This window comes from Cannabis sativa, chromosome 6 (genome assembly GCF_029168945.1).
Source record: "Cannabis sativa cultivar Pink pepper isolate KNU-18-1 chromosome 6, ASM2916894v1, whole genome shotgun sequence".
Lineage (NCBI taxonomy): Eukaryota > Viridiplantae > Streptophyta > Magnoliopsida > Rosales > Cannabaceae > Cannabis > Cannabis sativa.
Genome location: NC_083606.1, coordinates 66,397,150 through 66,424,680, shown reverse-complemented (window position 1 = coordinate 66,424,680; position 27,531 = coordinate 66,397,150). Strand labels below are relative to the sequence as shown.

The 27,531-nt window shown below is 31.0% G+C and overlaps 3 protein-coding genes across 4 annotated transcripts; 1 reads left to right on the top strand and 2 right to left on the bottom strand.

Annotated features, from left to right (window-relative positions):
* Positions 1-1,655: 1,655 nt before the first annotated feature.
* Positions 1,656-4,852, bottom strand: LOC115695934 (mitochondrial arginine transporter BAC1). 2 transcript variants are annotated; one of them, XM_030623031.2, is made up of 9 exons: positions 4,576-4,852; positions 4,121-4,333; positions 3,614-3,703; positions 3,217-3,318; positions 2,807-2,911; positions 2,636-2,734; positions 2,373-2,561; positions 2,157-2,255; positions 1,656-2,050 (listed from the first exon to the last, which is right to left on the bottom strand). In XM_030623031.2, exons 2-9 carry the CDS (start codon positions 4,211-4,213, stop codon positions 1,916-1,918), a joined length of 912 nt encoding a protein of 303 aa, XP_030478891.1. In that variant the 5' UTR covers positions 4,214-4,333; positions 4,576-4,852; the 3' UTR covers positions 1,656-1,915. The 2 variants fall into 2 exon arrangements, with proteins under 2 accessions (XP_030478891.1, XP_030478892.1); XM_030623032.2 differs by having other exon boundaries at positions 4,121-4,310; positions 4,576-4,793.
* Positions 4,853-5,377: 525 nt separating this feature from the next.
* LOC115724886 (uncharacterized) lies at positions 5,378-8,748 on the bottom strand. Its single transcript, XM_030654252.2, has 2 exons — positions 7,229-8,748; positions 5,378-6,422 (listed from the first exon to the last, which is right to left on the bottom strand). Exons 1-2 carry the CDS (start codon positions 8,399-8,401, stop codon positions 5,520-5,522), a joined length of 2,076 nt encoding a protein of 691 aa, XP_030510112.2. The 5' UTR covers positions 8,402-8,748; the 3' UTR covers positions 5,378-5,519.
* Positions 8,749-12,586: 3,838 nt separating this feature from the next.
* LOC115695991 (carbon catabolite repressor protein 4 homolog 4) lies at positions 12,587-26,978 on the top strand. The gene is made up of 8 exons (XM_030623108.2): positions 12,587-13,045; positions 13,120-13,169; positions 13,339-13,408; positions 13,505-13,626; positions 24,541-24,674; positions 25,647-25,782; positions 25,880-26,027; positions 26,469-26,978. The coding sequence occupies exons 1-8, from the start codon at positions 12,785-12,787 to the stop codon at positions 26,784-26,786; spliced, it is 1,239 nt and encodes a 412-aa protein (XP_030478968.2). The 5' UTR covers positions 12,587-12,784; the 3' UTR covers positions 26,787-26,978.
* Positions 26,979-27,531: the final 553 nt, after the last annotated feature.

Below are 27,531 nucleotides of genomic sequence, written 5' to 3'. Positions count from 1 at the left end.
TATGTATAACTACTATTTTTTAGTCCCCATCAAATTAAATTCTTGCATAATATATAAACTATCATAAAACGATAATGCAACTATAAGGCAACTATTTGCACTTGCATACAGTTGTTTTGTAGTTTTATTATAGTTTTGCTACTGGCATATGTTATTTCACTATAAAATTAATATGCAACTATTTGCACAAAACTTACTATGTATAACTACTATTTCTTAGTCCCCATCAAATTAAATTCTTGCATAATATATAAACTATCATAAAACGATAATGCAACTATAAGGCAACCAAAACAAAAAATAAATCAAAATGAAACTGTATATAACGTAGATGTATTATTCATGAGGTTTTTTTTAAAAATTTTCACATCATACATTGTTTTGAATTTGGTGGGAGGTCTAGATCTGTTTGTTACAGATCTACATTTCATGAATCTGGATTTCGATATTAGGGGGAGTTGTTTTGATCGTATAAAACAGAAAACAAATGTGTAATTTCAGTTTCTTCACAGTTTTTCTGATTTTTTTTTTCGTCATTTTCAGTTTAGATCATTGCAGGTATTTTTTTCCAGTTGTTTTTGCCAGAATTAATAGTTGTATTTTTCTCGTTTTGGTTTCATTTTGGTTGTTTTGCGGTTTTGAAACGAGCGCGTATTTTCATCTTCATGGTTCGCTCTGTACAGCTGAAGGCTTAGTGCATGTGGTATTTTTGTAAATATTTGTATGTGGACTGTATAAATGTTTAATGCCGCCCAAAGTATTTTTGTAATTTTTTTTCCTTTTTTGTATTTTTTTATTTTTTTCCCTTTAACTTTCTGATGATAAAAAAAAATTAAAAATTTGAAATTTTAGTTTGACTTTTTTTTATCAATGGGGGCCACCATATAATAAATACCAAAAAAAAAAAAGTTCACATAATATAAATTTGTTAAAAAAATTATGTAAGTGTATATTTTCTAGGGGGCCATGACCACTATAGCCTTAAGTGTGCATCTACCCTTGATTATCGCAAAAAATTAAACTTAAATATTTATTTACAACTAAAAGTTAAATTTAAGTATTTACACTGTAAATTACTCTTTTTATAAAATAGCGTAAAAATATGTAAAAAAATCTTTATGTAAAGATGTAATTTTTTTTTTTTAAAAAATACTTTATGTAATAAAGGCCCAATATCAAAGTAAACCAAACAAGGGCACGGGGTGTCAGGGCCAAATAAATAAGGACATTTTTTGTATCATTTTTAAACTTTTTTAGACTCGTTTGGAACATCGTAGTAGGAAGTATTGTATTATATTGAATTAGATTATATATATCATATTTTTATATAATACTATGTTAAACTTTAATTTATACTAAAATATTATATATTTAGGTGTCCATAAAAATTAGTACCACATATAGTTTTAAATAGGTCGTATTGTATTGTATTATATTGTAAAATACAATACAATACAATACAATACAATACGACCTAATACAGTGTTATAAACGAGCCCTTTATTTATTAATGTCTAACATTTTAGTTCATACAAAAGAGGAAGAAGCGTCAACGAGAAGCAGAGACTAAAAACTTGAGTGTTATACAATGCAAAAATCGTCAGTATGAGAAATCCTCTTCACTAAGACTAAAAACTTCCATTTCAATGCTCAAGTCAGAAAACTCCAGATAGTCTTATTAATCTCCTCATGAAAATACTACAAATAATCTTTTTTCAAAAATTGTATATCTAATGTATGAAGAAAAGAGCTAGCTTCAGCTTAACAAACCCTTTTAACTCAACAATTTGTGGATCAAATATATTCTAAGCGGAAAACTAACAAATGTTTTAGAGTTTTAAAGAATCAAAAAACAGGTTAGATGAGCTTTATATATAGAGAGAGTAACTAACTGGCATATGGTCGAATATTGTTATCAATTACGATTGAGGCCGAGAAGTTTTATGGCTAGCTCCCAGGTGACAATGGCTGCTGCGTTAGCAGGAAATGCACGGCATATTGTGGGACCTAAACCTGTATAACATCCTTTGATTCCATCTCTTCTGTAAATCTAACACAAATAAACCAATGCCCACCCTTGCTTATTAGTCTATTAACTCTTAGTATAAGAGAACAGGAAAAAAGGATGTGTTATCATGCCAGCAGAAAAGACTTACTGAATTCAAGATTTGAAAGGGATTTCGTGTTGTGTTCTTATCTGGGGAAGTCTGGATTATGGTTTTAGCCACATCCAAGGGCAAGACAGCAGACCAAAACTGGTGAAGAAACCCAAAGAGATTCTTTAGCTTGAAAGTTCTAGTAAAACAGATAGAAATATGTGATATCTTTTGCTTTTTATTTTTAGAAAAAGGCCAAGTCATGAAGATGCATACCGCTATACCACCAAGACCACCACTGATAATTCCAACTCCCACGTCAATTAAGTTGCTGTTATCAGATGAAGCAGAATTCAGTTGTGAATGCATGTGATAGCGAACATACTCGTAAACACTGAAAAAGGCTGCATTTCCAATGGATTCCCTCAGCAATGTTGCACCGCCTCCACGGAAGATTCCCTTAACCTGAAAGGTGTTCTATCAGCACATAATCATATCATAATTTATATAGGTTTATCATGAGGTGGGAATTTTCTTACCCCTTCGCTTTTTACAGTTTTAACAGCACAATCAAGAGGACCGCTATATCCGCTAGTTAATGGAACCAAAGAATCAGTTCCTTGAATTTGCATCCTACACTGGAGAGAGAGGCACATGAAGCATACCACGAGAAGCAATTGTGAAATCCAAAACTCTCCCATTTTATTTACCTTAATTAGCTCTGATGGACATAATATAAAACTGATAATAGCTCCCCCATAAGCAGCAGATGGTATTATTATATGGGGCTGTGGAGCACTACTCTGTGTACTTCCCTTTGTGAGCAGAAAAAAAAAGATGAATAAGAAAAGTGAAACCACACAATTCAACCAAATAAGAGAGATAACCTCTACTTCACAAAATATATATATATACAGATACATATTGACTTAGGAGGCAATTTGAACTTGGGACATCCTCAATTGTGAGAAGAAGTGTATTATTTACACTAGGTTATGCCTGTGGTCATACTTCACAAAAATCACTTATGATTTATATGTTCAAAACTAAAATATTTGACAGAGCACTATTCCAATCCGTAAACCGATGAACAGATGACCTGAGCAGCTTTCTAGTTTACCTGCAAAAACTGTTTCGTCTGGGAATAAATGCCAAAAACAAGGGAACTCTCAAAAGACACCCCAACGAAAGATGATGTAGCACCTCTATAAAGTCCTCTAATCTGTCAAAAATGTATCTGTTAATATTCCCAAAAAAGGGAGAAAATAAGCTATATAGACAAATTAGAAATATTTACTTACCCATGGCACCAAATGTTAGCTCTTATATAAGCAACAATGCCTTGACTAAATGAATTGCAAAAGGGAAATATTTAAGAACTCTTAGCTCAATTTTTGCATTTCAAGTCTTGTTTACGAAAAAAAAAAAACAAAGCAATATACAGGTATTTTATCACTTCTTCATCCAGCTTAAATGCGCATATAAGAAAATAATGACTAGCTAAATCAGAAGCATACTCCTTCAGTCCTTAGTATCCTAGTAGTACAATGCCAACCATTCTTGTACTGAATACCATGTGCTTCAGTATTGTGTTTTTGCAGCTTAACCTGATAAAAAAACAAAGGTTTTAACACACTCAATAACTAAACTATACATATAAATCAGAGGAATCAAAAACACGAAAGTGTTTGCAATAAGTAAATGTACAAACTCTAAATTCATTTTCAGTTCACAAAAACAATCTTGTAAGATATTATTTGTCAATACTTATATGTTCCGAATTTCATCTAGAAAATCGCTAAGACCGATAAGCAGAGCAAATCGGTCGACAGTCATGGCTTTGTAAGACATTTGCTCTAAACTTAGATGCTAGATTCATTGAAAGAAAAACAATTGGTCTCGGGATTTTGAACCCCAAGTCCTATCAATTTCACTAGCAATGCAATAAACAAAAATATACTAAATTATAAGCTAAACCCATGATAAGTTGACATAATCCAATAAGAAGAAAGATGAGAGATTACCTTAACGGTGTCAAAGGGATGACCTATGGCGACGGTGGAAACTCCTGCGAGTAAGCCGGCGACGTACTCCTTGTAAGCGGGAGTGTCCCCCATCTGAAGAGGCTCTTTCTCTATATGCGACTGAGCATCATCACTGCTATCATCACGGTATCCTCACCTTCCTCTTCCAATATGGAAGATAGAAACACGCCTGTTTCAATTCAATAGGAATGACTTGCAATGCAAATAGTAAATTAGTTCATATAATAGAAAAAATCCATGGATGGTTGAGACTTGAGAGTGAAGCTTGAGCAAATGAAAAATAGAGGGAAAACTCGTAGGGGTCGAAAATTATATTTGTCTGAAAAATTAATTAAGAGAAAATCATCAAAGAAAATACTCTGTATCAAAGTTTTTTTCTCTGAAATTTCGAATACTTTAATTGTAACCGAAGAGTTCAAGGCAATTAAACTTACTTTATAGTTTGCACCAGCGGTTTTGATCGAGGCTTCGGTACACCAGGTATTAGAGAAATACGGCCATAAACCCTAATTTCACGAGCATTGCGAGAAAGAAAATCAGGCAAAAAATCAAAAATTTTAGTGAGTAAAAGGATAATAAATGGTTGGGGTCTTCCTCTTGTATTTGGTTGCTGTGAGGTGTCTACTGTCTAGATATGAACAAGAAGAAGAAGAAAAGATATGGAAATATTGTTTGTTTTTTTTTTTAAGAAAAAAAGAGAAAAACTATCATACAAGTTTTTTTTTTTTTTAAAAATCAAATATAAAAAGTAATTAATTGTTATTTTCATTAAGCTAAACAAAATAAGACTAATTTGTGTCATAACTTTTTTAATAACTTTTTTAAGTGGCGAGGTTTAATTCTCAATTCTAAAATTTTAGTAGTAAAATCTCCTAAACTCGTGTTTTATTAGTAATTTAACATTTTCATCCATTTTTAGCTGTTAACTACACAACACAATTTTATTGGTCCACATAAATAAATATTTAAAAAAATTAAAAATAAAAAAAAATTATGTTTTTCTTTAAAAATGAAAAAATTTTAAATTCAAAAAAACAATTTTAAAAAATAAAAAATTAAATGACTATTCCATTTTAAAATGAGAGGAAAGACTATTCTAGTATAACAAAAAAAATTTAATAATTTTTTTATCAATTTTTTTTATACATTTTAAATTTTATTGCATTCTGTTTTAGAGTTTGTTCCTATAATAATATCAAGTAAATAAAAAATATAAAATGTCATTAAATTAACTCATTTGAAAGGAACAAGGATCGATAAATCCATATGTTATTCTTTATATATTCACACACAGAGACACACCAAACAAATGACATAAACATAAACATAAACATAAACAAGTAATATAAAACACAATATATTACATATATGTTACTTATTAGTTATGAGATTTAAAGCCAACTTCCCCAACAGTCTTCCACATCAGTTTCAACCCCTCATTCAAGCGTTTCTTTATAAATTGATTACTAAAAGAAGACTCTTGAAACTCCCTAAGCTTGTCAAATTTCACTTTGCACTTGTCCTTTTCATTTTCAAGCTCATCCATCTTACTTTGTCGCAATGATTTAATATCCATGTCAAGTAACTTACTAACTTGTCGATAGAAGAAAACTTGTGTGATTTTCTTTAGAGACACTTCCAAAAATTCCACTTCAAACCCCATAATCTCCTTGGCAAATATTATGTAGAAATACCAATGTCGAAGATGATCTTTATTGATGTCTGCAATCAAAGTCAATTGCATTTGTTTGAGTACTTTACATGTGAAGAAAATGCCTATACTTTTCATGGCTGGGGAGAATGTGGAAGACTCACCAATATCACCATACTTCTCAAGTAGATTTTTCAAAACAGAGCCCAAATTCAGAGGTATTGCATAACCTTTAAAAGGAACAACTCTCAATGATAAATCAGTGTACTTTATTTCAAGCTTTCTTTTCTGAAAGTTGGAATGAAACTCATCAAAAAGTACTGATATAAATTGGTGGCTCTCGATAAAGTTAGAAAATTGAAGAACTTCATCATTATTGTTATGTTGAAGCTGGTGTTGAGTAGTTTTGTCATGATCACTTCCTTTATTGACCACATCAAAGTGAAAATAAGCCATGAGCTTTTCTGATTCAACTTCAGATATTTGGTTTAGTAAATCCATTAAGGTGGTTACTGAACGTCCCTGCTCTTTCTCAACCACCCAAACATTGTTTACTTCATTGGAAAGTTTCATCTCTCCAACATTATGAAGTTCCAAATTTTTCAGATCTCCTTTTAGAACTTTCATAATCTGATCATAGTAAAGAGTATTTTTGTTTTAGTAAAAAATAAAAACAACTCAATTATTTTACGATGACTTGGCACCAAAATTGAATATAAATTATAAATTTTGTCTAATTTATTAAGTATAAAACTTAAGCTATATAAAACAAGTAATGATATGCTGGTTGGTAATATTTTTGTTTTTTTAATTTTTTAATCACAAATATAAATGTAAAACTTTTGTTTTTAAAATTTTATTTTTAAAAAACAAAAATGTGTTTTGTAAATAACTATTTTTGTTTTTAAATTTTAAAAATAAAAAATAAAAATGTGTTTTGTAAATTTCATTTTTATTTTTATTTTTTGATTTTATTTGAGTGTGGTCCGAGGTCGTGATCGGGAGCGGGTCCAAGGTTGGGGCCGGGTTTGGGTTCGGTTTCTAAGGTTTAAGTTGAGATTAGAGTCCAAAATATTAATTAAAAAAACTTTAAAAAAATTTTGATAGTAATTTTTTTTTTCAAAATTTAAATTATTAATTAAAAAATTAAAAAGTATTTTTTTTTTTTATAAAATATGATTTTAGAAAATATTTTTATTTTTTAATTTTTTTTAAAAAAATTAATTAAAAAAGTATTACCAAACGCACTTAAAAATTCAACAAAATTTTTTAATAATGTGTTTTTACCATAAATCTATATATGGGAACCACATTAATTATTTTTTATTGTAGTGTATGCAATTTGAGTGTACCACATGAGAATTAATTAAGTTATAATTAGGCAGAGACTATAATGATAATTAATAATTTAATATAGCTAGTGATTAATTGTGTACCTGAGAAGTTAGACAATGCACATGAGCAATGAACTTGCATTCTTCACAAACGTATGCACAAAATCGTGGATCTCTTTTACCTTCGCAAATATCACAACCGTATTCTCCAAACTCGTTTTCCAAAGCCAAATCAAAGAGTACAAGAGAATGTATGTGATAGTCATATTTAATAATTTTAGGTAACAACCCACATAGCATGTGAACTTTGAAATCACATTTTGCACACCAAAATATGTACGATTTTGTACCGTTAATTTCCTCTGAATTATTGAGAGTAGGCCTTTTGCAATAGGAATCATACCCATCACACTTCATTAGATTATCATCATCATCTGTGCTTTGGAGGTAAAGAGGATGCTCATGATAATCGAACTTTACACCATGTGGAATTGTAGAGGCACAATCCCCACATAAAATACAATCACATTGACGACATTCATAAGTGAAGATTAGATTTTCTTTGTTGCAAGACTTGCAAGAACGAAATGCACGATTAGAAGTATGAAAGAATAAAAGGTGTTTATTATGAAAAGAAGAACCATAAATTTGAGGTGGTAATTGTGCACACGATTCATGCAAAAAATACTCACAACGTTTGCAACCATAACAAACTTCACCTGAACATTTCAAGCGACAGACAAAGCAACTGACATCGTCATTAATTGCTCCGTCTTTAATAAGTGGCATACGATGTTGATGTGTAGAATGTTGTATGAACTTTCCACCTACACTTTCAAATTCATCGTACCATGTTGGCTGGGGCATAACCATGCATTTTACGTCCATGAAGAAATCACATTGTTCGCATGTAAAATACATATCAATATTTTCATGCAATTTATGGCAAGAGTTGCATATAAAGGTTTGAAATTTATCAGTACATAATTTAAGTGGGTGGGAAGAATGAAAGGGAGTTTGGATTGGACGATGTTGTTCTTGGTTGCGCCTGCGCAAGTCATTGCAAAATTTGCACCCAGATGAAGAACCTTCATCAGAAATTTCATTATCACATATGTGACATTTCTTCTTTTGTTGTTGGTTCAATCTTCCTTCTCGCTCCAATTTCAGTTCTTCCTCTAACATTTTTATTTTCTCCAATAATTGGAGAAGGGTTCTTCTACAATCTTGTTCATCATCATCGCGTCTCGATAGAAATCTAGTATGAATAGCCATTGTAGAATAGCTTCTTTCTGGCAAACAAATAAGCTAAGTAGTTTAAAAATTGTTATTCAATTTGAAGGAGAAAAGTTTTAAGAGAAAAAGAGAGTAGCAGGAAGTTTAGGGCTGGGGTTGAGTGAATTGATATTAAATAAATTCTTTTTATATAGACATATAGACAAAAAGAAGAAAATTATGTGTAGAATATTGATTAAAGAAAATTCAAGACGTAAAAGAAGGTATATAATTCCAAATGATATGTTGCACATAAAGAAAAGAAAGGTAGCTATAGTATATTTGAAAATAGAATATGTAGTTACAACCTCTATAAGCAAGGAAATTAGAAGAAAGGGATAATAAAGAAAAAAGGGTTATTTGCGGCAAAACCTCCTAAAGTGGACAGGTTTTTGCAACTAACCCCCTAATCTAAAATTTTGGTGGTAAAACTACCTAAACCACTAGTCCGTTAGCAGTTAGCCCTTTCCATCCATTTTTGGCTGTTAAGTGCCAGGTTGGAATGTCCACGTGTACACAGTGTACACGTGGCACAATTTTATTAGTCCACGTAAATAAATATTTAAAAATATAAAAAAAAAATTAATTATTTGAAAAATAAAAAATAAAAAATTATTTTTCTTTAAAAATTAAAAAAAAAAATTAATTTTACATTTTTCTTTAAAATTAAAAAAACCCTAATTCTTTTTCTTTTTCTTTTCTTCTTCTTCTATCCTACGCACTCCTTCTCCTCCCCCTCCTTCTTCTTCTTCTTCTTTTAGGGTTAGGACAAACTGGGCAAACTCCTGGCCTGGGACAGGCACGTCCTCATCGGGACCCTAGGCGATGGACGATGATTCAGAGGAATATTCAGGGGATTTGGAGGCGAAGCCGAGCTTGTTGAGCAAGTTCATGGTGATGGAGCAACTGGGGAGAGAAAAGGGTCGGTGAGTTTGGGGGAAGGATGAAATAGCTTTGGGGCGGAAGTTAGAGAGAGAAGGAATGAAGGGTTTGGGGCGGAAGTTGGAGATAAGCATAAGAGGGGTGGTAGAGGCGGTGGTGGTGCGATCATCATCATCATCTTCTCCATCATCTTCTTCGTATTCAAAGGATCATAAGCCTGGAAAATCGGAGCTGAAAGAAGAAGGCGCTAAAGGTTTCAACTGGGCTTTTTGTATGTAATTTATTTTTGGGATTAAAGTTTTGATCTTTTTTATTCATATGGTTAGAGCTGTACTGATTTGTGATGGGATTTTGTGTTTAGTTGCTGGGAAATGAGAAGAAAATGATATGGTATTTGGGTTTTTGTTGTTGTGTATTAATAAATAGTGGGAATGTGAACTAAGGTGAGTAAATTGGGTATTGGAAATTTGAGGCTCAATGCTTAAACTCTTAAGCTAATTTGGGAATGTGAACCAAGGTGAAACTAAGTTTTGATTTTTTTTCTATATTGTTGGAGATGTACTGGGTAGAGATGAAATTTATGGTGGAATTGTTAAGTGGGTTTTTTTGTGTTTGGTTGTTGGGAAATGAGAAGAAATGATCTGGTTTTGGGTTATTGTGTTAGAGAATATTCATTGATAACTAAAAAGGTTAGGGTTTTTTTAGCAGAGAAGAAGAAGAAGAAGAAGAAGAAGAAGAAGAAGAAGAAGAAGAAGGGCGTGAGGGAATTAGAGTTTTTTTTTAAATTTTTATTTTTTTAAAATTGTTTTTTTAATTTTTAAAGAAAAATAATTTTTTTTTTTTTAATTTTAAAATAATTAATTTTTTTATTTTTTTAAATATTTATTTATGTGGACTAATAAAATTGCGCCACGTGTACACTGTGTACACGTGGACATTCCAACCTGGCACTTAACAGTCAAAAATGGATGGAAAGGGCTAACTGCTAACGGACTAGAGGTTTAGGTAGTTTTACCACCAAAATTTTAGATAAGGGGGTTAGTTGCAAAAACATGTCCACTTTAGGAGGTTTTGCCGCAAATTACCCAAGAAAAAAATGAAAAAGGAAAAGAAAGAAAAAAAGGGAAGAAGAAGAAGAATAAGAGATGACTTTATTACTATTCGCCATGTAATTAGCATATTTGTTTACTTAGTTTAATATAAAGAGCATTGCTATTGGGTACCAGTGGTGCTTAGCACATTCTAAATGTGTCGACTTGCAATTGACTAGCGATACTCTATAAAAATTATTATATTAAACTATATGGGACCCGATACTTAATTACACCAATAGCGATATTGACACGTAGGAGGGTGCTAGGCACCAGTGGTGCCCTTTAGCATTTCTCTAATATAAATTCTTTCATATTTATCCGTACTTGTACTCAAAGGGCTCTAATATCAATAATCGCCATGGAAGTTCTCATTACTAATGAGAAAAAGAGTAAGAATGAGTTGAGTGAAGTAATGAGGCTCCTCATTAATGTATATGTATGTTTTTGTTCAGAATTAATTTCATAAATCTAAAACATGTTGATGTTTGTATTTTGGTTCACACTGACTAATTTTCTTTCTTACATGCTTACTCATTTTTATGGATATTGCAAAAGAGTATTGGTATTAGGCATTAGTGGTGTCTAGCACCTTCTCGATATGTCGCGTTGCGATTGACTAGCGATACTCCCTAAAAGTTATTATATTAAATTATATGGGACCCGATACTTAGTTGGACCAATAACGATATTGACACATAAAAATAGGAGGGTGTTAGGCACTACTGGTGCCCTCGAGCATCTCTCGTTGCAAAAATACTAATTTAATGCATTAATTAATTGACTTTTAGCATTTCAAAAATGCCTTAACTTCTTGTTCTTTTAGAGAACTTTATTTTGAACCATTCACTGAAGCAATGAAATCTTGCAAGGACATGCAAGGACAACCATTATGAAGCTATGTAGAAGTTCACTTGCCATAAGTTTTGCAGCCTCTCAAAATTCATTATGCTCTCATCTCTCTTTGTTCCATATCTTTCTCTCACTGAAAAAATGGAGCTTCACCGGCTTTAATGGCGGCAGATTTGTGACCCCACCATCTCGCAAAGAAACCTAGGAACATTGGTCTCCAAAACCCCATGGTTCCTCCCTTCTATCCCCGAATCTACTTTCTCTGCACGACAAAAGAGTCGATCTTCTGTGCGCTAAAGGACTTGTCCCACCTTCTTTGAGATGGAAACAACTCACCACCACCGACGGAGACCTAAAATGAAACCCCCACCATAGAAAGTAATTAATCTAATCCCAAGATTAGTGCTGAAAAATAGAGAAAACAAAAATCGTAATTAGATTAGTATTTGGAAAAATCAGACTTAAATTTAAGTAATATATAATATTTAAGTAACAAATTATTTGAAATGATTTTTTATTAGAAAAAATTATTGTTTTATATTTTAAAACTCCTGAAAATGATTTTTTACTAGGAAATGTCCTAGTCCAAATGACCACACGTATGAAATCATATGGTTGTACACCCTAAAAGTGACTCTTGTGAGGAAGATTTGTTTTGGGGGATTCTTTTATCTTGGGACATACTTGGACGAGTGCACGACGATTATTGTTGATCTTCCCAACAATAAGGAATTCAAGCATCAATTCTTTTAGACCACCAAACTTTATCCATGCTATTACATAACTTTTCAAAAACTCACATAAGTTTTATTCTTTTGTACTTATTTTTTACATTTTATACTTTTCTAACTCGAAATTATTTGTTGCTCTCATTAGCAATTCTGCTGAAGTCTGACTCAACTGGAGTTGTGGCGAGACATCATTAGCAATTGGTTAATTTGTTAGATAGCATAAGGGCTGCTAGTTTTCTTCTTCATGAGCCACACTTGAGGAATTGTGGTCTTCTTGGTTCTGACCAATCACCGATGGAAGTAAAGGTTACCAAGTATTCAATTTGGAATTCATGTTATAATTCATATTTATCATAGTTATTTTTTTTAGAAAATTACTCTATACATTATTTTTTATATTTTTTTTCAAATTTAGCTGTTCTAGTGGTTGCTTCGGTAGTTTTTATATGAGTTGCTATTTTAATTTCCATAAAAATACAAAAAAAATATTTTAAAATATAAAAATAAAAAAAACTTCTTCTTTTTAGTTGACAATGCATATTATAAATCATTTATTTTTTTTTTTCTAAAAAAAATGGAGAGAACATGTAAATTTTTATATTTTATAATATAAAAATAGAGAATGGACCCAATTTGGTTTTTCTTATTTCTTTATTTTATCCTAGAATTTCCAAATATATTATAGGAAATTTGTATGTTTAAGCTTGTTTTGAGAAGGAAGTTGTTTGAGGAACGGGAACTAGGGCGGCGGCGAAGGAGTTGTGTTGGGTTGAGTTTTTAACATTAAAAAACAAAAAGGAGAGAGAGAGAGAAAGAAGTAAAGTCAAATGATGCTAAAGAAGACCATCCCTTCTCTTTCGCTTCCTTTGCCTTCCTCTTTGTTTACTTTCACAACACAAAAAACTTCTCCATCTTTTCTCACTTCCAGAAAAATGGATTCCCTCTCAGTCTCAGCCAAAGCCAAACCCCCAACTACGACCATTACTCCAAAAATCCCCAAATTCTTTCCCATTCAACAAACTCCTTCTCCAACTCACTCTCACTCTATTTCCACATTCACTTTGGTCTCTTATAACATTCTCGCCCAGGTTAATATTAATTTATCATTACATCTATTTATCAATTTATATATATAAACTCATACTCTCATATATGTATATAGGCTTATGTGAAGAGCTCTTATTTTCCGCATTCTCCATCTCCTTGTCTCAGGTATATGGAATTTGACTACATTGAATGATTTCATTTTTGTGGAATACTGAATTTGAATTGACCCCCTTTTGGTCGCTTAGTGTAAAAATGAGAAAGTTATTTTGCTAATTATACTTTTTGAAGCTGTTGTTTTTGGTGAATTCTTCATCTTTAATGGCTTTGGTTATAGGTGGAAAGCTCGGTCACAAGCAGTGTTAACTGTTCTCAAGAATCTTGGGGCTGACTTTCTTTGCCTTCAGGTATGTTGTATCTGGAATCACATTTTGCCTATTTTACTCTTATTGAAATTTGGTATTTAATACAATCTCATTGCTTATGATTGTGAAACTTCACAGGAAGTTGATGAGTATGAGAGTTTTTACAAAGCAAATATGGAGAAAAATGGTTATTCTAGTATTTACATTCAGAGAAGTGGTCAGAAGCGCGATGGCTGTGGGATTTTTTTCAAGAATGATCGGTATGTTGATTTTGTTGTTGTGAAAGCCAAACACATGTATTGTTAGATTTGAATTAGACAGCTTTGGTATTTATGTTAGGCCTCAAATTAGTTAAAATATATTTTATTGCACAAGAAAAGTTTAGCTAGGATTATGGTTGCTCAGTTGTTAAGTCTTTAATGGCTGAGAGGTACTGTTGGTAGGGTGTCAAATATTTAGAGTTCCATTGGTTGAATGGTTAGGAGTATATGTTAGTAAATATTCAGATTAAATCATATGAAAGGTATTGATTATTGTTTTGTGATTGTTTAGAGTAGAAGATCACCCAGGAGTTTCGGCAAGTTTCTCGAATAACTTGGGAATTTGTATTATTCTTTGGCTCTTATCAATAAATAGCCTTTCATAGTTCTTTCAAGAACTGAACTGTGTTCAAGTGTCTATCAATTTATAATGGCAAATTCACATAACTGGCTAAAAGGGAACCTCTGTTGGAAATTATTTTACCAGGATCTTAGATTTACTCACAAGTATGTTTATTAACATCCTAAATAAGAACTTTCTAAAACGATAAATTAAACACATATAAAGTTTAAGAAACCTTACATTGGGTGCAGCGGAATAATATGACTCCTTCCGTTCAGATATCTAGCCCTTGATTCCTTTCTGTAGCAGAGCATTATCAATATCTGAACCTGGATCTCTTTCTCTGAATCTTTGATGCTGAATCTCCTTTGCTGATGATCTTTCTTCACGATCTTCCTCACTATGATTGAGGTATCACTTGATGTGTGTGGGCACTACTCTAATCACTAAGAGAGGTTCGAAATATTGAGGAAGAAAAGAGAGAGAGAGTGGCGGCTAGAGAAGAGAGTGGAGGCTCAGGTTTTTCTGATTCAGAAAGTGTAATTTTCCTGAAGCCTTCACTATCTACTTATAGCATTCCTCTAGGGCTTGATTTGAATTATATGGCATTAAAATAATGAAAAAATCATTTAAAAAAGATGACATAAGTGGCCGGCCCTAGGCTAGGTGGACTGGGCCTTGATTTTTGCAATTTTGCAATTTTACCACTTTTTGTATTTGATTTTCTCAAAAATGCCAATTTCCTAATTCAATCATTTAAATGCCAATTCTAACTATTTAATAACTATAAATAATTATTAAATAATATTGTCATTTATCATATTTATTAATTGCACCATACAAAGTATCATAATTAACAAATATGCCCCTGTTAACTCTTTCTTTACAATTTCGCCCTTACTTAGTGAAAATTTCACAAATAGACATAGTCTAATTTGTGAATTATAATTGATTAATCAAAACCAATTACATGAGTCTTACAAGCAACATTATCTCAACTAGTGGGGGGACCATGGGTCTATATAACCGAGCTTCCAATAAGTAGATCAAGAATTTAACACTAAAATTCACTAACTTATTAATTCTTTGTTGAATCCACGCATAGAACTTAGAATTGCACTCTCAGTATATAGAATGCTCTATATGTTCCACCATATAGACACATCATTAGTTATCCATTGTTATAATCCTAATGTGATCAATGATCCTCTATATGAATGATCTACACTGTAAAGGGATTAAATTACCGTTACACCCTACAATGTATTTATTCCTTAAAACACTTGACCCCGTATAAATGATATTTCAGCTAATGTGAAATGAGTACTCCACCATTTATGTTCGTTTGGTCAAGCTCGAAGGAGATCATCCTTTGCTTACTATTCGCCGGATAAGCTATAGATTCCATGTTTATGATAGCGCTCCCACTCAATTGCACTACCGTGTTCCCAAAATGTACGTATCACCCTGACCTAAAAGTAGGCTTAACTAACAAATCAAAGAACACGAATAGCCTTTCAAGATTGAGCCTAATCATATCAGGATTAAGATCATTTGATCTAGGATCAACTAGGCGATATTGACTTGAATAGATATTACGGTAAGTTTAATAAATCTAAGTCAAAGTTCAATATCGGTCCCTTCCGATGCATATTCCATGCATCCAACCTGAGCTTTACTTTAACCAATGTTCTGGAAAGAACATAGTATTTCTCCAAATACAAGTAAACTCTTGTTGTAGATTATCATATCGCAAAACCCTGTGTCTGATAAATCTAGGAAACTTTATTCACATAGTTATGTTTACTTTCCAATGTGTTGACGGCACAATAAACAGGATCAAGTATGTGAAAAGGGTTTCAGATGAATTTATACATTATGTACATATAATCATGAAATAAATCATGTGAACCATGCAACATTAAATGTTATTTCGATCTATATTAATAAGTAAATCGATTATATTGAAATGAGTTTTATTTAGGGCATAAAACCCAACAAACTCCCACTTGCACTAATATAAAACAAAAAGTGCGTTTCAAATAATCTCAACACCTTGATATACAAATCAAGTGTAGTAGTAGTAAACTCCTCGTAATAGGATCTGAAAGGTTGAATTAACCACAACCTTTTCTCCACCATTACTCTTCCTTTAATCACAAAATCATTGATAATGTGAAATTCCTCTCTATATGTCTACGCTCTTGGGATACTGGATTCTATACCTTTGGCAACTACTTTTGGTTAATCAGGAAATTAACACTAGTAGTTTAAGGCAATTTGGAATGGTGCCAAAGATGTATAGAACTTTCCTTAGACTGAATAAGTAACTTTCCTGCAGCTTTAACATTCAATCTCTCTCTCGGTAGACTTAGAGAATTCGTATAGGTTTTTACACTTCTCCAAAATCACTATTCCACCCCCGTAGTAACCACCATCTTATCAGAAATATTTACTAGCACATAGGCAAATTTCGAAATCTGATATGGTGTAGTCTAAGAGTTTTAAACACACCCTTATAGACTAACATATAGTTCCTCTTCTTAATCTTAAAATTTACTTGATTGTCTTCCAATGTTCTTCTCTGGATTAATCGATACCTACTCATTACTCCCACTCAACAGCAGATGTCTGGTCTAAGGCATACAAAAGCATATCTAAGACCTCTCACTGTTGATATAAGAAATTCTTTCATGGCTTTATCTTTTCTGGAATAGTTAAGACTTTTCCTTAGATAAATAAAATCTATACCTAAGAAGTTGTGAAGCTTCTATAGATTGCCATTAGAAAGAAAATGCTTGACATTTTACTAAAGTAAGTTGCTTGCATTAGAGTAAGTAATTACTGTGTATACCACAAGCCATAGGTTTAGATAAACTCAAACCTGTAATACTAGGAACAGGAAGTTTTGTTAAGTCCATTGAATAGACTTATAAACGAAAATTTCCTTTTATGTCCTTGTAATAGAAAACTTTAGGTTATTCCATGTGAATGGATTAAACCATAGTTCTATAGGCTTTCTTCTTAGTTTCTTATCTTGACAATCCATTACTTGTTTAAACTCACAATGGATTTTAATCACTAGTGTCTCCCAAGTCATAAGAAGGTGAGTTCCTAGAAACTCTCCCACTACGACAAGGTACCGCGAATTATGTCGAAGAAAACTAAATGGTATTAACCTCTTTGGTTGTGACAAGACAACAGAGGCAGTGGGATCATCATATGTCATATAAGATGATAGAACACTTTTGGAATCAAGAATTAAATATCTCCTTTATTTGCTACTTGTTTTTCAGACTTAGTCATTTTCTTAGAAAAGTAGTATTTGTTTGAACAAACACTTTCTTATCTATTGACAATGGGATGGTCCACCCCTAATCACTTAGAATAGCTAAGAAACCATGGTTAACAGTTCTAGCTTTTCTTAAGATTTTGATTAGGTCATCCATGAATCTAGTAATGATTTACATTAAGTATACAACCATTACATCATTCTGAAATTGTATTACCATAGAAGGATTTAGGCATCGACTAGTAACTAATCATCAACATGCAACTCGAAATTTACGGGAGGTAAGTTTGGATATAATTCAAAAATCAATTTAATGATCTTTGAACTGCATATCTACTAACTATTTCTCCACCCCTATCAGTTCGCAAGATCTTTAACCACTTACCTTAATGGTGTGTAACCATTGCTAGAAATTAATGAAATTTTTCAAACATTTCAAATTTCTTTGCATAAGGTATAATCTAGAGTTATCGTTTTAAGAATACAACGAAAAACTCATATCCACCCCTGAATGTACATTCATCTGCGAATGAGATGAACTACTTTCAGTGGATATAGGCATATTAACTCTTTGCAGAGATTCATCTTGTCAAATCCACTATGAACAAGATACAAATGCCATAGATTAAGAAAATGTGGTAGTGTCTATGATGACATAGGTTTAGTTACATCAAAGAGTTCTTAGAATAGTGCAAGTGGATCCTGGTCACAGAATACCTAACTCATATTCCATACAGTTTGAATCCATTAATAAAATATGGATATTAAACACTTGAGAAAGTGTAACTGTATTGTATCTGGAATTAGAAATATAAGAAAATCTCTGTTTGGATTCTAAAATTAAAGTCAAAGACTTAAATTCAACCAAATATAATGAGTAATTCTTTCTTGGACCACCACTACTAATACAAACTCTAAGTCAGATTTGCCCATACAAGTAGGAGATTTCTAAGATTGAGGTTTTATATCAATTGGGAATAGAATTTCGGGATTATAATCATATGCGTCATTTAATTTCTCATGAGAAAATATAGAATGACATGAAATGATTTATAGACCATTCATCCAATGATATGTTTTGAAGCTAATTCGAAATGAATAAGCTAAGAGGAATTAGGATAATTTCGTTTAAAATAAGAATCCAACGATGCTTCGATTAGCGAAAGACAAAGTAATCTTATTTATGTAATCTTCTTGTTTCATATTGTAAAAATACTAGTCTAAGGTGTCATCAATTGATGAACAACTAGATGTTGCATATACAATATTTATCTTTCGAGATCTAACACTATTATGTATGTCTAATGGTGAAAATCCATTAGGGATTTATCTCATTAGAAAAACAAACATGTTAGACCAACAATGAAGATTCGAAATTAAACTACAACTTAATAACAGAAAATAACATGGTTCAATATAAATTCATACACAATTCAGAAATTATAAACATATAGCAAGTAGGAATGACTAGTGAAAATACTAAAACATACAATCCTAAATAATTTCCAAGGTTTTCAACAAGCTGATACAGTGTCCCGGTAGGCGAGAGTCAAAGTATCATTTATTGAATAGAGTTGTCAGCTCATCTAAAATAGAAACCATTCTAGCAACCTTTTATTCGATCAAAATAAGAATCCAACGTTGTCCCGGTAGGCGAGAGTCAAGGTTATTCTCATTTTATGAGCTTCCACCATTGTTTCATGTTTCATAAGTTTATCTCTAAGTAGTCACCGTAGGGGAGAGTCTAATAGAGACGAAAACTTACAAAATACTTATCAAATGAAATCTTACGGTGTTAAATGCGTTCAACGAATAACCATCCATAGGGGGACGAAGTCTAGCGTCTCGAGGTTATATTGAAAACATTTAACTTTTGTAAGACCAACAATGGAGATCGAATATCTTAATAATAATCAAGCTCATTATTTAAAGTGAGTTGTATTTTCTTTGATTCTCTTTATTTAATTTATTTATTTTAAATATATATTTATTTAAAATTTCCAATTTAGAATGAAAAATTCTAAATATAAATTTTAATTTAATATTTATAAATTTTACTTAGATGGATATGAAAATAACATGTATTTCTTCCATCTTAGTAATAATTTCTAATAAATATTTAGAAAAATATTCAATTTAAGTTGTTACAAAATTAATATAAATTAATTTACAACTCAAATTTAATTTTCTATAAATATATATTGCATTTCGAAAAATTATAGTATATAAGAATACAATTTTCGAAAAATGCATAGTAAAATAAAAAATAAATCCTGGAAAAATTATTCTAATTTAATGTTGGCCCAAAATTAATTAATAAAATTAATTTACAACAAAAAATATAATTTTCCTATTTAATTAAATATATAAGAAAAATTTCAAATATTTAAGTATGATGATGAAAATCAACTTAAATATTAATTTTCTATTTAATTAAATACACTAGAAAAATACTTCAAGCAAAAATATCACCTATCTAGATTTTCTTTTGACTAATTAATTCAAATTCTAATAATATACTTTAATTCAATTAATTTTAAATTAATCAATAAATGAAAAAATCATTGATTTAAGTTGATCCAAGAATTAATTAAAATAATTAATTTACAACTTAATCTATTTTTCAAGATAAAATTCGAAATTCTAGCATTTAAGAAATGCAATTTCGTAAATTGATTAATAAAATAAAGAAAAAATATATTTTGAAAATTATTTAAATTTTGTTGAAAAATTAAATTTCAACTAAAAATAATTTTCTATTTAATTAAATGTCATGAAAAAGAAATATTTAAGTATGATGATAAAAATCAACTTAGATATTTAATTTTCAAATTAATTAAATGTATTAAATTCAAGAAATAAATAATTAAGTGTAGAGAAGGCTTAATTATTAATTTCTAGTTTAATACTAAGAAAAATATACTTAAAATAAATTGTACCAAAATTAATTATTTAAATAATTAATTTCACAATGTATAATATTTTCCCATTTAATATTAGAAATAATAAGTAGTCTAGAAATAACTATCTAGAAAATATCTTATTTGACTAAGTATCTTTTCCACAAAATTTGAAAAAATATCTAATTTAAGTTGTACTAGAAAAATCTAGAACTTAAATATTTTCAAATTTAAATTTAATTAAATATCAAAAATTAAGTTGTAACCACTTAATTTGAAAATATTCCATTTTAAGTTAATATTCGAAAAGATATTAACTTAAAAAAAAATATCTAAAGAATCTTAATAACCAATGCCTAAAATTCCTCAACTTAATTTTTTGAAATTTGAAATTCAAAAGATATTCAGATTTGAGTTGGTTAGTTGTAGATAACTAAATATCAACTTAAATAGGAATATTTAATGAAAAATTTAAATTAAGCTCCAGAAAGAATCTAGATGGTTATAATTCTATATTTAATTAAATACAAGAAAATACATATAGTTTAGCTTAGAATAAAAAAATTCTTTAAACTATATTTTTCTTAAATTAATTTCAAAATAAATGAAATTAATTATGTTGCTAATCAATTTTTATTAGGTTAAACTAGTGTAATTAACCTAGTACAGTTATTCAAATCAGGCAAATGGGCCTTCACAATTGGGGTGGTTTGTGTGAGGGGAGTCGGGTTCAGTATGTCGTACCCACTTCTATGGCTCCCAACTCTCACACAAGGCCCAAAAGAGAGGAATTTAACCTTAATAAGAACAACTGTTATTAATTGAATAAGCCCAAAACTAAATGGGCCTAAATAAAATCTATCAATGACTATGACATTTTATTTAGCAACATTAACCTATATGCATCTATAATAAAATTAAACACATAGGCTCACACAGGCACACTTTGGATGGGTCCTATCATGTTGCTAGGTCATACACAGATGAAAGAAGATTGTAAATATACCTGTTACAAATTATTATCTTCGACGAGTGGAGCCATCAGATCATTAGATCTGGCAAAAAGTAACCATGGCTATTTGCAATCAAGTAATAATAGGTTTTAAAAACTTACACATAAGCTAAAACACATACTCCTGCAACAAGGTTAGCTGGATAGTTGGATGTAGGATTTATTTAATTTTAAATAAATATTTAATTTCGAAAATAATTAATTAAATAAATAAAAAATAAATAAAAAAATTTCGAAAATTTTTAAAAAATTTAAAAAAATTCGAAATTTAAAAAAAAATTTAAAATTAAACCTACAATTTTTTTTGAAAAATTAGGTTTCAACCAACCTAAATATCATTTCAAAAATTTGCTAACTACTTTTAAATTTTAAATGTTATTTTATAAATAAAAATTAAATAAAAATTAGAAAAGATAAATAAATATCTTTTTCAAATTTTCAAATGTAATTTAAATAAATAAAATAACAAAATTTAAAAAATTAGCAAAATATCTTATATCTATTTAAAATTACATGATTATAAATATCTTATTTTAAATTTAAATATGGTCAAAATATCTAAAAAGATTTAATTAAAAAATCTTAAAAGATAAGATATTTTTAAAATATCTTAAAATATCTGACCTTAAATTTAAAAAAAATATAATCAAATTTAAAAATAAGATAGATTTTTAAGCAAAAAGATAAATACTAATTCTATTCAAATTCAAATTACACTAATATCTTGAATTAAATTAAAAAAAAAATTTAAATTAATTCAAAATGATAATTAGAATTGAATTAGGAATAGTAATAGTATATATACAAAACCATACAAAAAATTGGAAGTTAATTCCATGAAAAAGTATGAAAAATTGAAGAAAATTGAAAAAATTCGAAACTGTACGGACAGTTCTGCGATCGCAGGAAACTATCAGCACAGCCCCGATTTTGTCAAATCTTTAAAAAATCATAACTAATTCAAATAAAATCCAAATTGAGTTCTGTAAAAGGCTAACTTGCTTAATTTTTTCCATACTATCCAATAAAAATAATGCCAGAACCGAAATAACAATTATATTTCACGAAAATTTCACAATCATCAATCAATCATCAAATAACACTCAATACAACATGATACCATCCAAATAACATACAAACATTCGTTTTAAAGTCCAAATTACATGTAAGTAAATCAATTACCATGGCTCTGAGGCCAGTTGTTGGAAATTATTTTACCAGGATCTTAGATTTACTCACAAGTATGTTTATTAACATCCTAAATAAGAACTTTCTAAAACGATAAATTAAACACATATAAAGTTTAAGAAACCTTACATTGGGTGCAGCGGAATAATATGACTCCTTCCGTTCAGATATCTAGCCATTGATTCCTTTCTGTAGCAGAGCATTATCAATATCTGAACCTGGATCTCTTTCTCTGAATCTTTGATGCTGAATCTCCTTTGCTGATGATCTTTCTTCACGATCTTCCTCACTATGATTGAGGTATCACTTGATGTGTGTGGGCACTACTCTAATCACTAAGAGAGGTTCGAAATATTGAGGAAGAAAAGAGAGAGAGAGTGGCGGCTAGAGAAGAGAGTGGAGGCTCAGGTTTTTCTGATTCAGAAAGTGTAATTTTCCTGAAGCCTTCACTATCTACTTATAGCATTCCTCTAGGGCTTGATTTGAATTATATGGCATTAAAATAATGAAAAAATCATTTAAAAAAGATGACATAAGTGGCCGGCCCTAGGCTAGGTGGACTGGGCCTTGATTTTTGCAATTTTGCAATTTTACCACTTTTTGTATTTGATTTTCTCAAAAATGCCAATTTCCTAATTCAATCATTTAAATGCCAATTCTAACTATTTAATAACTATAAATAATTATTAAATAATATTGTCATTTATCATATTTATTAATTGCACCATACAAAGTATCATAATTAACAAATATGCCCCTGTTAACTCTTTCTTTACAATTTCGCCCTTACTTAGTGAAAATTTCACAAATAGACATAGTCTAATTTGTGAATTATAATTGATTAATCAAAACCAATTACATGAGTCTTACAAGCAACATTATCTCAACTAGTGGGGGGACCATGGGTCTATATAACCGAGCTTCCAATAAGTAGATCAAGAATTTAACACTAAAATTCACTAACTTATTAATTCTTTGTTGAATCCACGCATAGAACTTAGAATTGCACTCTCAGTATATAGAATGCTCTATATGTTCCACCATATAGACACATCATTAGTTATCCATTGTTATAATCCTAATGTGATCAATGATCCTCTATATGAATGATCTACCTTTGTAAAGGGATTAAATTACCGTTACACCCTACAATGTATTTATTCCTTAAAACACTTGACCCCGTATAAATGATATTTCAGCTAATGTGAAATGAGTACTCCACCATTTATGTTCGTTTGGTCAAGCTCGAAGGAGATCATCCTTTGCTTACTATTCGCCAGATAGAAGCTATAGATTCCATGTTTATGATAGCGCTCCCACTCAATTGCACTACCGTGTTCCCAAAATGTACGTATCACCCTGACCTAAAAGTAGGCTTAACTAACAAATCAAAGAACACGAATAGCCTTTCAAGATTGAGCCTAATCATATCAGGATTAAGATCATTTGATCTAGGATCAACTAGGCGATATTGACTTGAATAGATATTACGGTAAGTTTAATAAATCTAAGTCAAAGTTCAATATCGGTCCCTTCCGATGCATATTCCATGCATCCAACCTGAGCTTTACTTTAACCAATGTTCTGGAAAGAACATAGTATTTCTCCAAATACAAGTAAACTCTTGTTGTAGATTATCATATCAGTAAAACCCTGTGTCTGATAAATCTAGGAAACTTTATTCACATAGTCATGTTTACTTTCCAATGTGTTGACGGCACAATAAACAGGATCAAGTATGTGAAAAGGGTTTCAGATGAATTTATACATTATGTACATATAATCATGAAATAAATCATGTGAACCATGCAACATTAAATGTTATTTCTGATCTATATTAATAAGTAAATCTGATTATATTGAAATGAGTTTTATTTAGGGCATAAAACCCAACAACCTCAATCATTGATGGGATAATTATCTTTAGTAGGTTCCATTCTGTAATCTTTCGAGTATATAGAACCTACTTATTAGTTATTATGTGCTGAATGTTTTCATAATGTCTACATGGGAGTTGAATGTGTATGCTCATTAAATCCGCTGGGTACTATAGGATTGTGTTGTTCAGTGTGCTTGACGAAAAATAAAAAGTTTGAGTTGCACATTTGTACTACTGCTGATTACGATTATACGACACCAATGTTTGCCTTCTTAATTATCTGTCTTGCGTTTGATTCAGTGCAGAGTTAATTTTACAGGAGAATATAGACTACAATGATCTAGTAAACTCAATTCAAAATGGAAGCTTATTGATCAATGAAGAACAAAGTGACAAGAAAGCTTCCGACAATAGAGATTCTGAAGTGACAAGTGGTAAGTCTATTGTATAAATTTTGCTGTTTTTATTTCTCACACAGGAATTTAAGTTTTTCTATGAACTTAACTTAGATTTTCTATAAAAGTAAAGTGGTTAACAACAATTGCTATTTTTATTATGTAGACATTTTAAGTTATTCCTTTCTTCTTCTAAAGAAAGAAACAGTTTCTTCTTCTAAAGAAGGAAACAGTTTCTTCTTCTAAAGAAGGAAACAGTTTCTTCTTCTAAAGAAGGAAACAGTTTCTTCTTCTAAAGAAGGAAACAAGATAAAGGTTTAGAAAGAAGCTCTGTGCACCTAAGAGTCCATTATTCAGGCACAAGTGTACTACTGGGTGTCATTGCATAGACTAATGAATGATCTGTTATTCAATTTTCGAGCTTAAATAACTTTAAATACCTGCCCTTAGATATGCTACAGTAGTACCTAGATTACATATAACAATAGCAAAACACATTTCAATTATATTTAGAATGCTGCGTACACCTATTCTCTTTTGTTTAATTGATTGAGGGTCGATTTGCTTTTTTCTTTATATTTATATAGTTGTCTGTTCCTTGGATCAGATTACAAATTGCTTAAAGTATACTCTCTGTTTGAGTAGTTTTGCTTTTTGGCCGAACCCTTATACATGATGTATGCGAAACAAAGAAATAAAGGGAAGACATGTTAACAAGAGTGGCCATCCACATGAATATTAATCTCTATTTGAGAGCTTTAAATTGACTTATCAAACATCCGATTTGCTACTCAGTTTATTTCTATAAATCCATAAACAGTGGATCTTGGGATGCAATAAACTGCATATTTCTTCTACACTGGATTTTTGTCATTTATTTCTCCGTTGTTTATACTTTTCATGTTGCCTTTCCTTTTATGATACTTTGTTGCCCATTGAGGATTTGGTTACAAATGGAACAGTTTGCTGGAAGCTTACTTTTCTTCTTGTCTGTTTGCACTACACTAATAGGTAATTCACAAGATCGGGGGGATCCAAATGATCCTCGAGTGAGGCTAAAACGTGATTGTGTTGGCATTATGGCTGCATTCAGACTTAAGCGTCCTCATAGTCCTATTGTTATAGTGTCAAGCACACATCTTTATTGGTAAAATTTCAATATTATTGCATAATTTACTATGCAACTGCTGCTAATGTGTATTTAGCTTGGACTATATTCGAACTAATCAATGTCTTCGCCACAGGGATCCAGCCTGGGCCGATGTGAAGCTTGCGCAGGCTAAATATCTTGTATCTCGTTTAGCTCAATTTAAAGCATTGGTATCCAACAAATTTAACTGTTCATCTTCACTATTTTTGGCTGGTGATTTCAATTCAATCCCAGGGGATAAGGTTTGTAAGCACTAGACTAAGCATTTTATTCATAGCTCTCTTTTTCTTGCTTATTGTCTACTTCCGTTCTCTCATTAATTGGTATACATTCCTTAATGTTTTCTTCAATTTGATTTCATACTTAGTTAATCACTTTTGGGAAGCCTGATGCATTTTACTTAGCAATGCACACACACCCCACTTGATGAAATGAATCTACACATGCATATTGCTTCTCATAGGCTCTGCATCAGCACATTTGAAGCAACTCTGAAATTTTACCATGCTATAAAGATTAAAGAACTTAAAATAGTAGTTGTGTAAGCTAAAGAAACACAATTGATTTCTCTTTTGGAAGTATAGAATCATAGTAAAACAGAGTAGTAGAACATTCTACAGTCTCTGGCTTCAAGTTCCTTAAGCTTGATGTGAATGTGTCGTTTCTTTTCCATTCTATTTCAGGTTTACCAATACCTTAATTCATGCAACAAGTTCTCTTCCTCAGAGACAGTGCAAGAAGATCTAGAAAACATTCCTATTCGTTTATGCAGCGTCTACAACATAACAAAAGGGGAGCCGAAGTTCACCAACTGCACACCCGACTTTACAGATACATTGGATTACATTTTCTTTTCTCCTTCTGATAACATAAAACCAGTGAGTTTGCTTGAGCTTCCGGAATCAGATTCTTCTGATGTTGTTGGTGGACTACCGAACTCAAATCACCCGAGTGATCATTTACCAATAGGTGCTGAGTTTGAGATTTCCAGTGAGGTATAGTTTTATTTGATAGACCAACAATTATTTGCATTGAGATTATTTTCTTTTTATTTTTTTTTACCGTAGGTGATTCAATACTAAGAAATATTGCTGTAGTGCCTTTCTTTTTTGTTTGGAAACTTAGCTTGTTTTTTTGACAATAAGCATTGTGGTTGCTGAATTAATAATCATTCATTATCTTTCTTGTTGGATGATTTATTATTAATTAAACATAACCTATACAACTTATTCATATATTAGTTTCAGTGAACAGATTATCATTAATTTGCAGATGATAAACATGTGATTAGCCTGCAATTAGGAATATGGGATGAAGTCGCCTCGCTTATAACGGAAGTTTAATGTCTTTTTTTCTCGTAATCAAACGCGGCCCTTATTTCTTTGCCGCGGTGAATCCGAAACTGAAGTTAAAAGTGATGTAAAGGCTTTTTTAACTTCGGTTATGTGTTATTCAAAAGAGATAAAAATATGTAAAATCTGAAGTTAGAAGCCTCATTTTTCAGTAGTGCAACCTCCTCCTATAAAGCATCGTCTCTCACAATCAAGTAAACAAACCACTAATAAACTGGCCAGTTGATATTAGATCATCCATTATTTGATACCAAACGGCACCGTTTATTTAATGAAGAAAAATGCTCGAAGCCTCGAAGTAAGTTGTTGCAGTTATATATCAATCTACAAGATTCTACTAGATGTAATGAAGTGGTATGAGCTTCATCTAGAATCATAATCTCTTTTCTAAGTT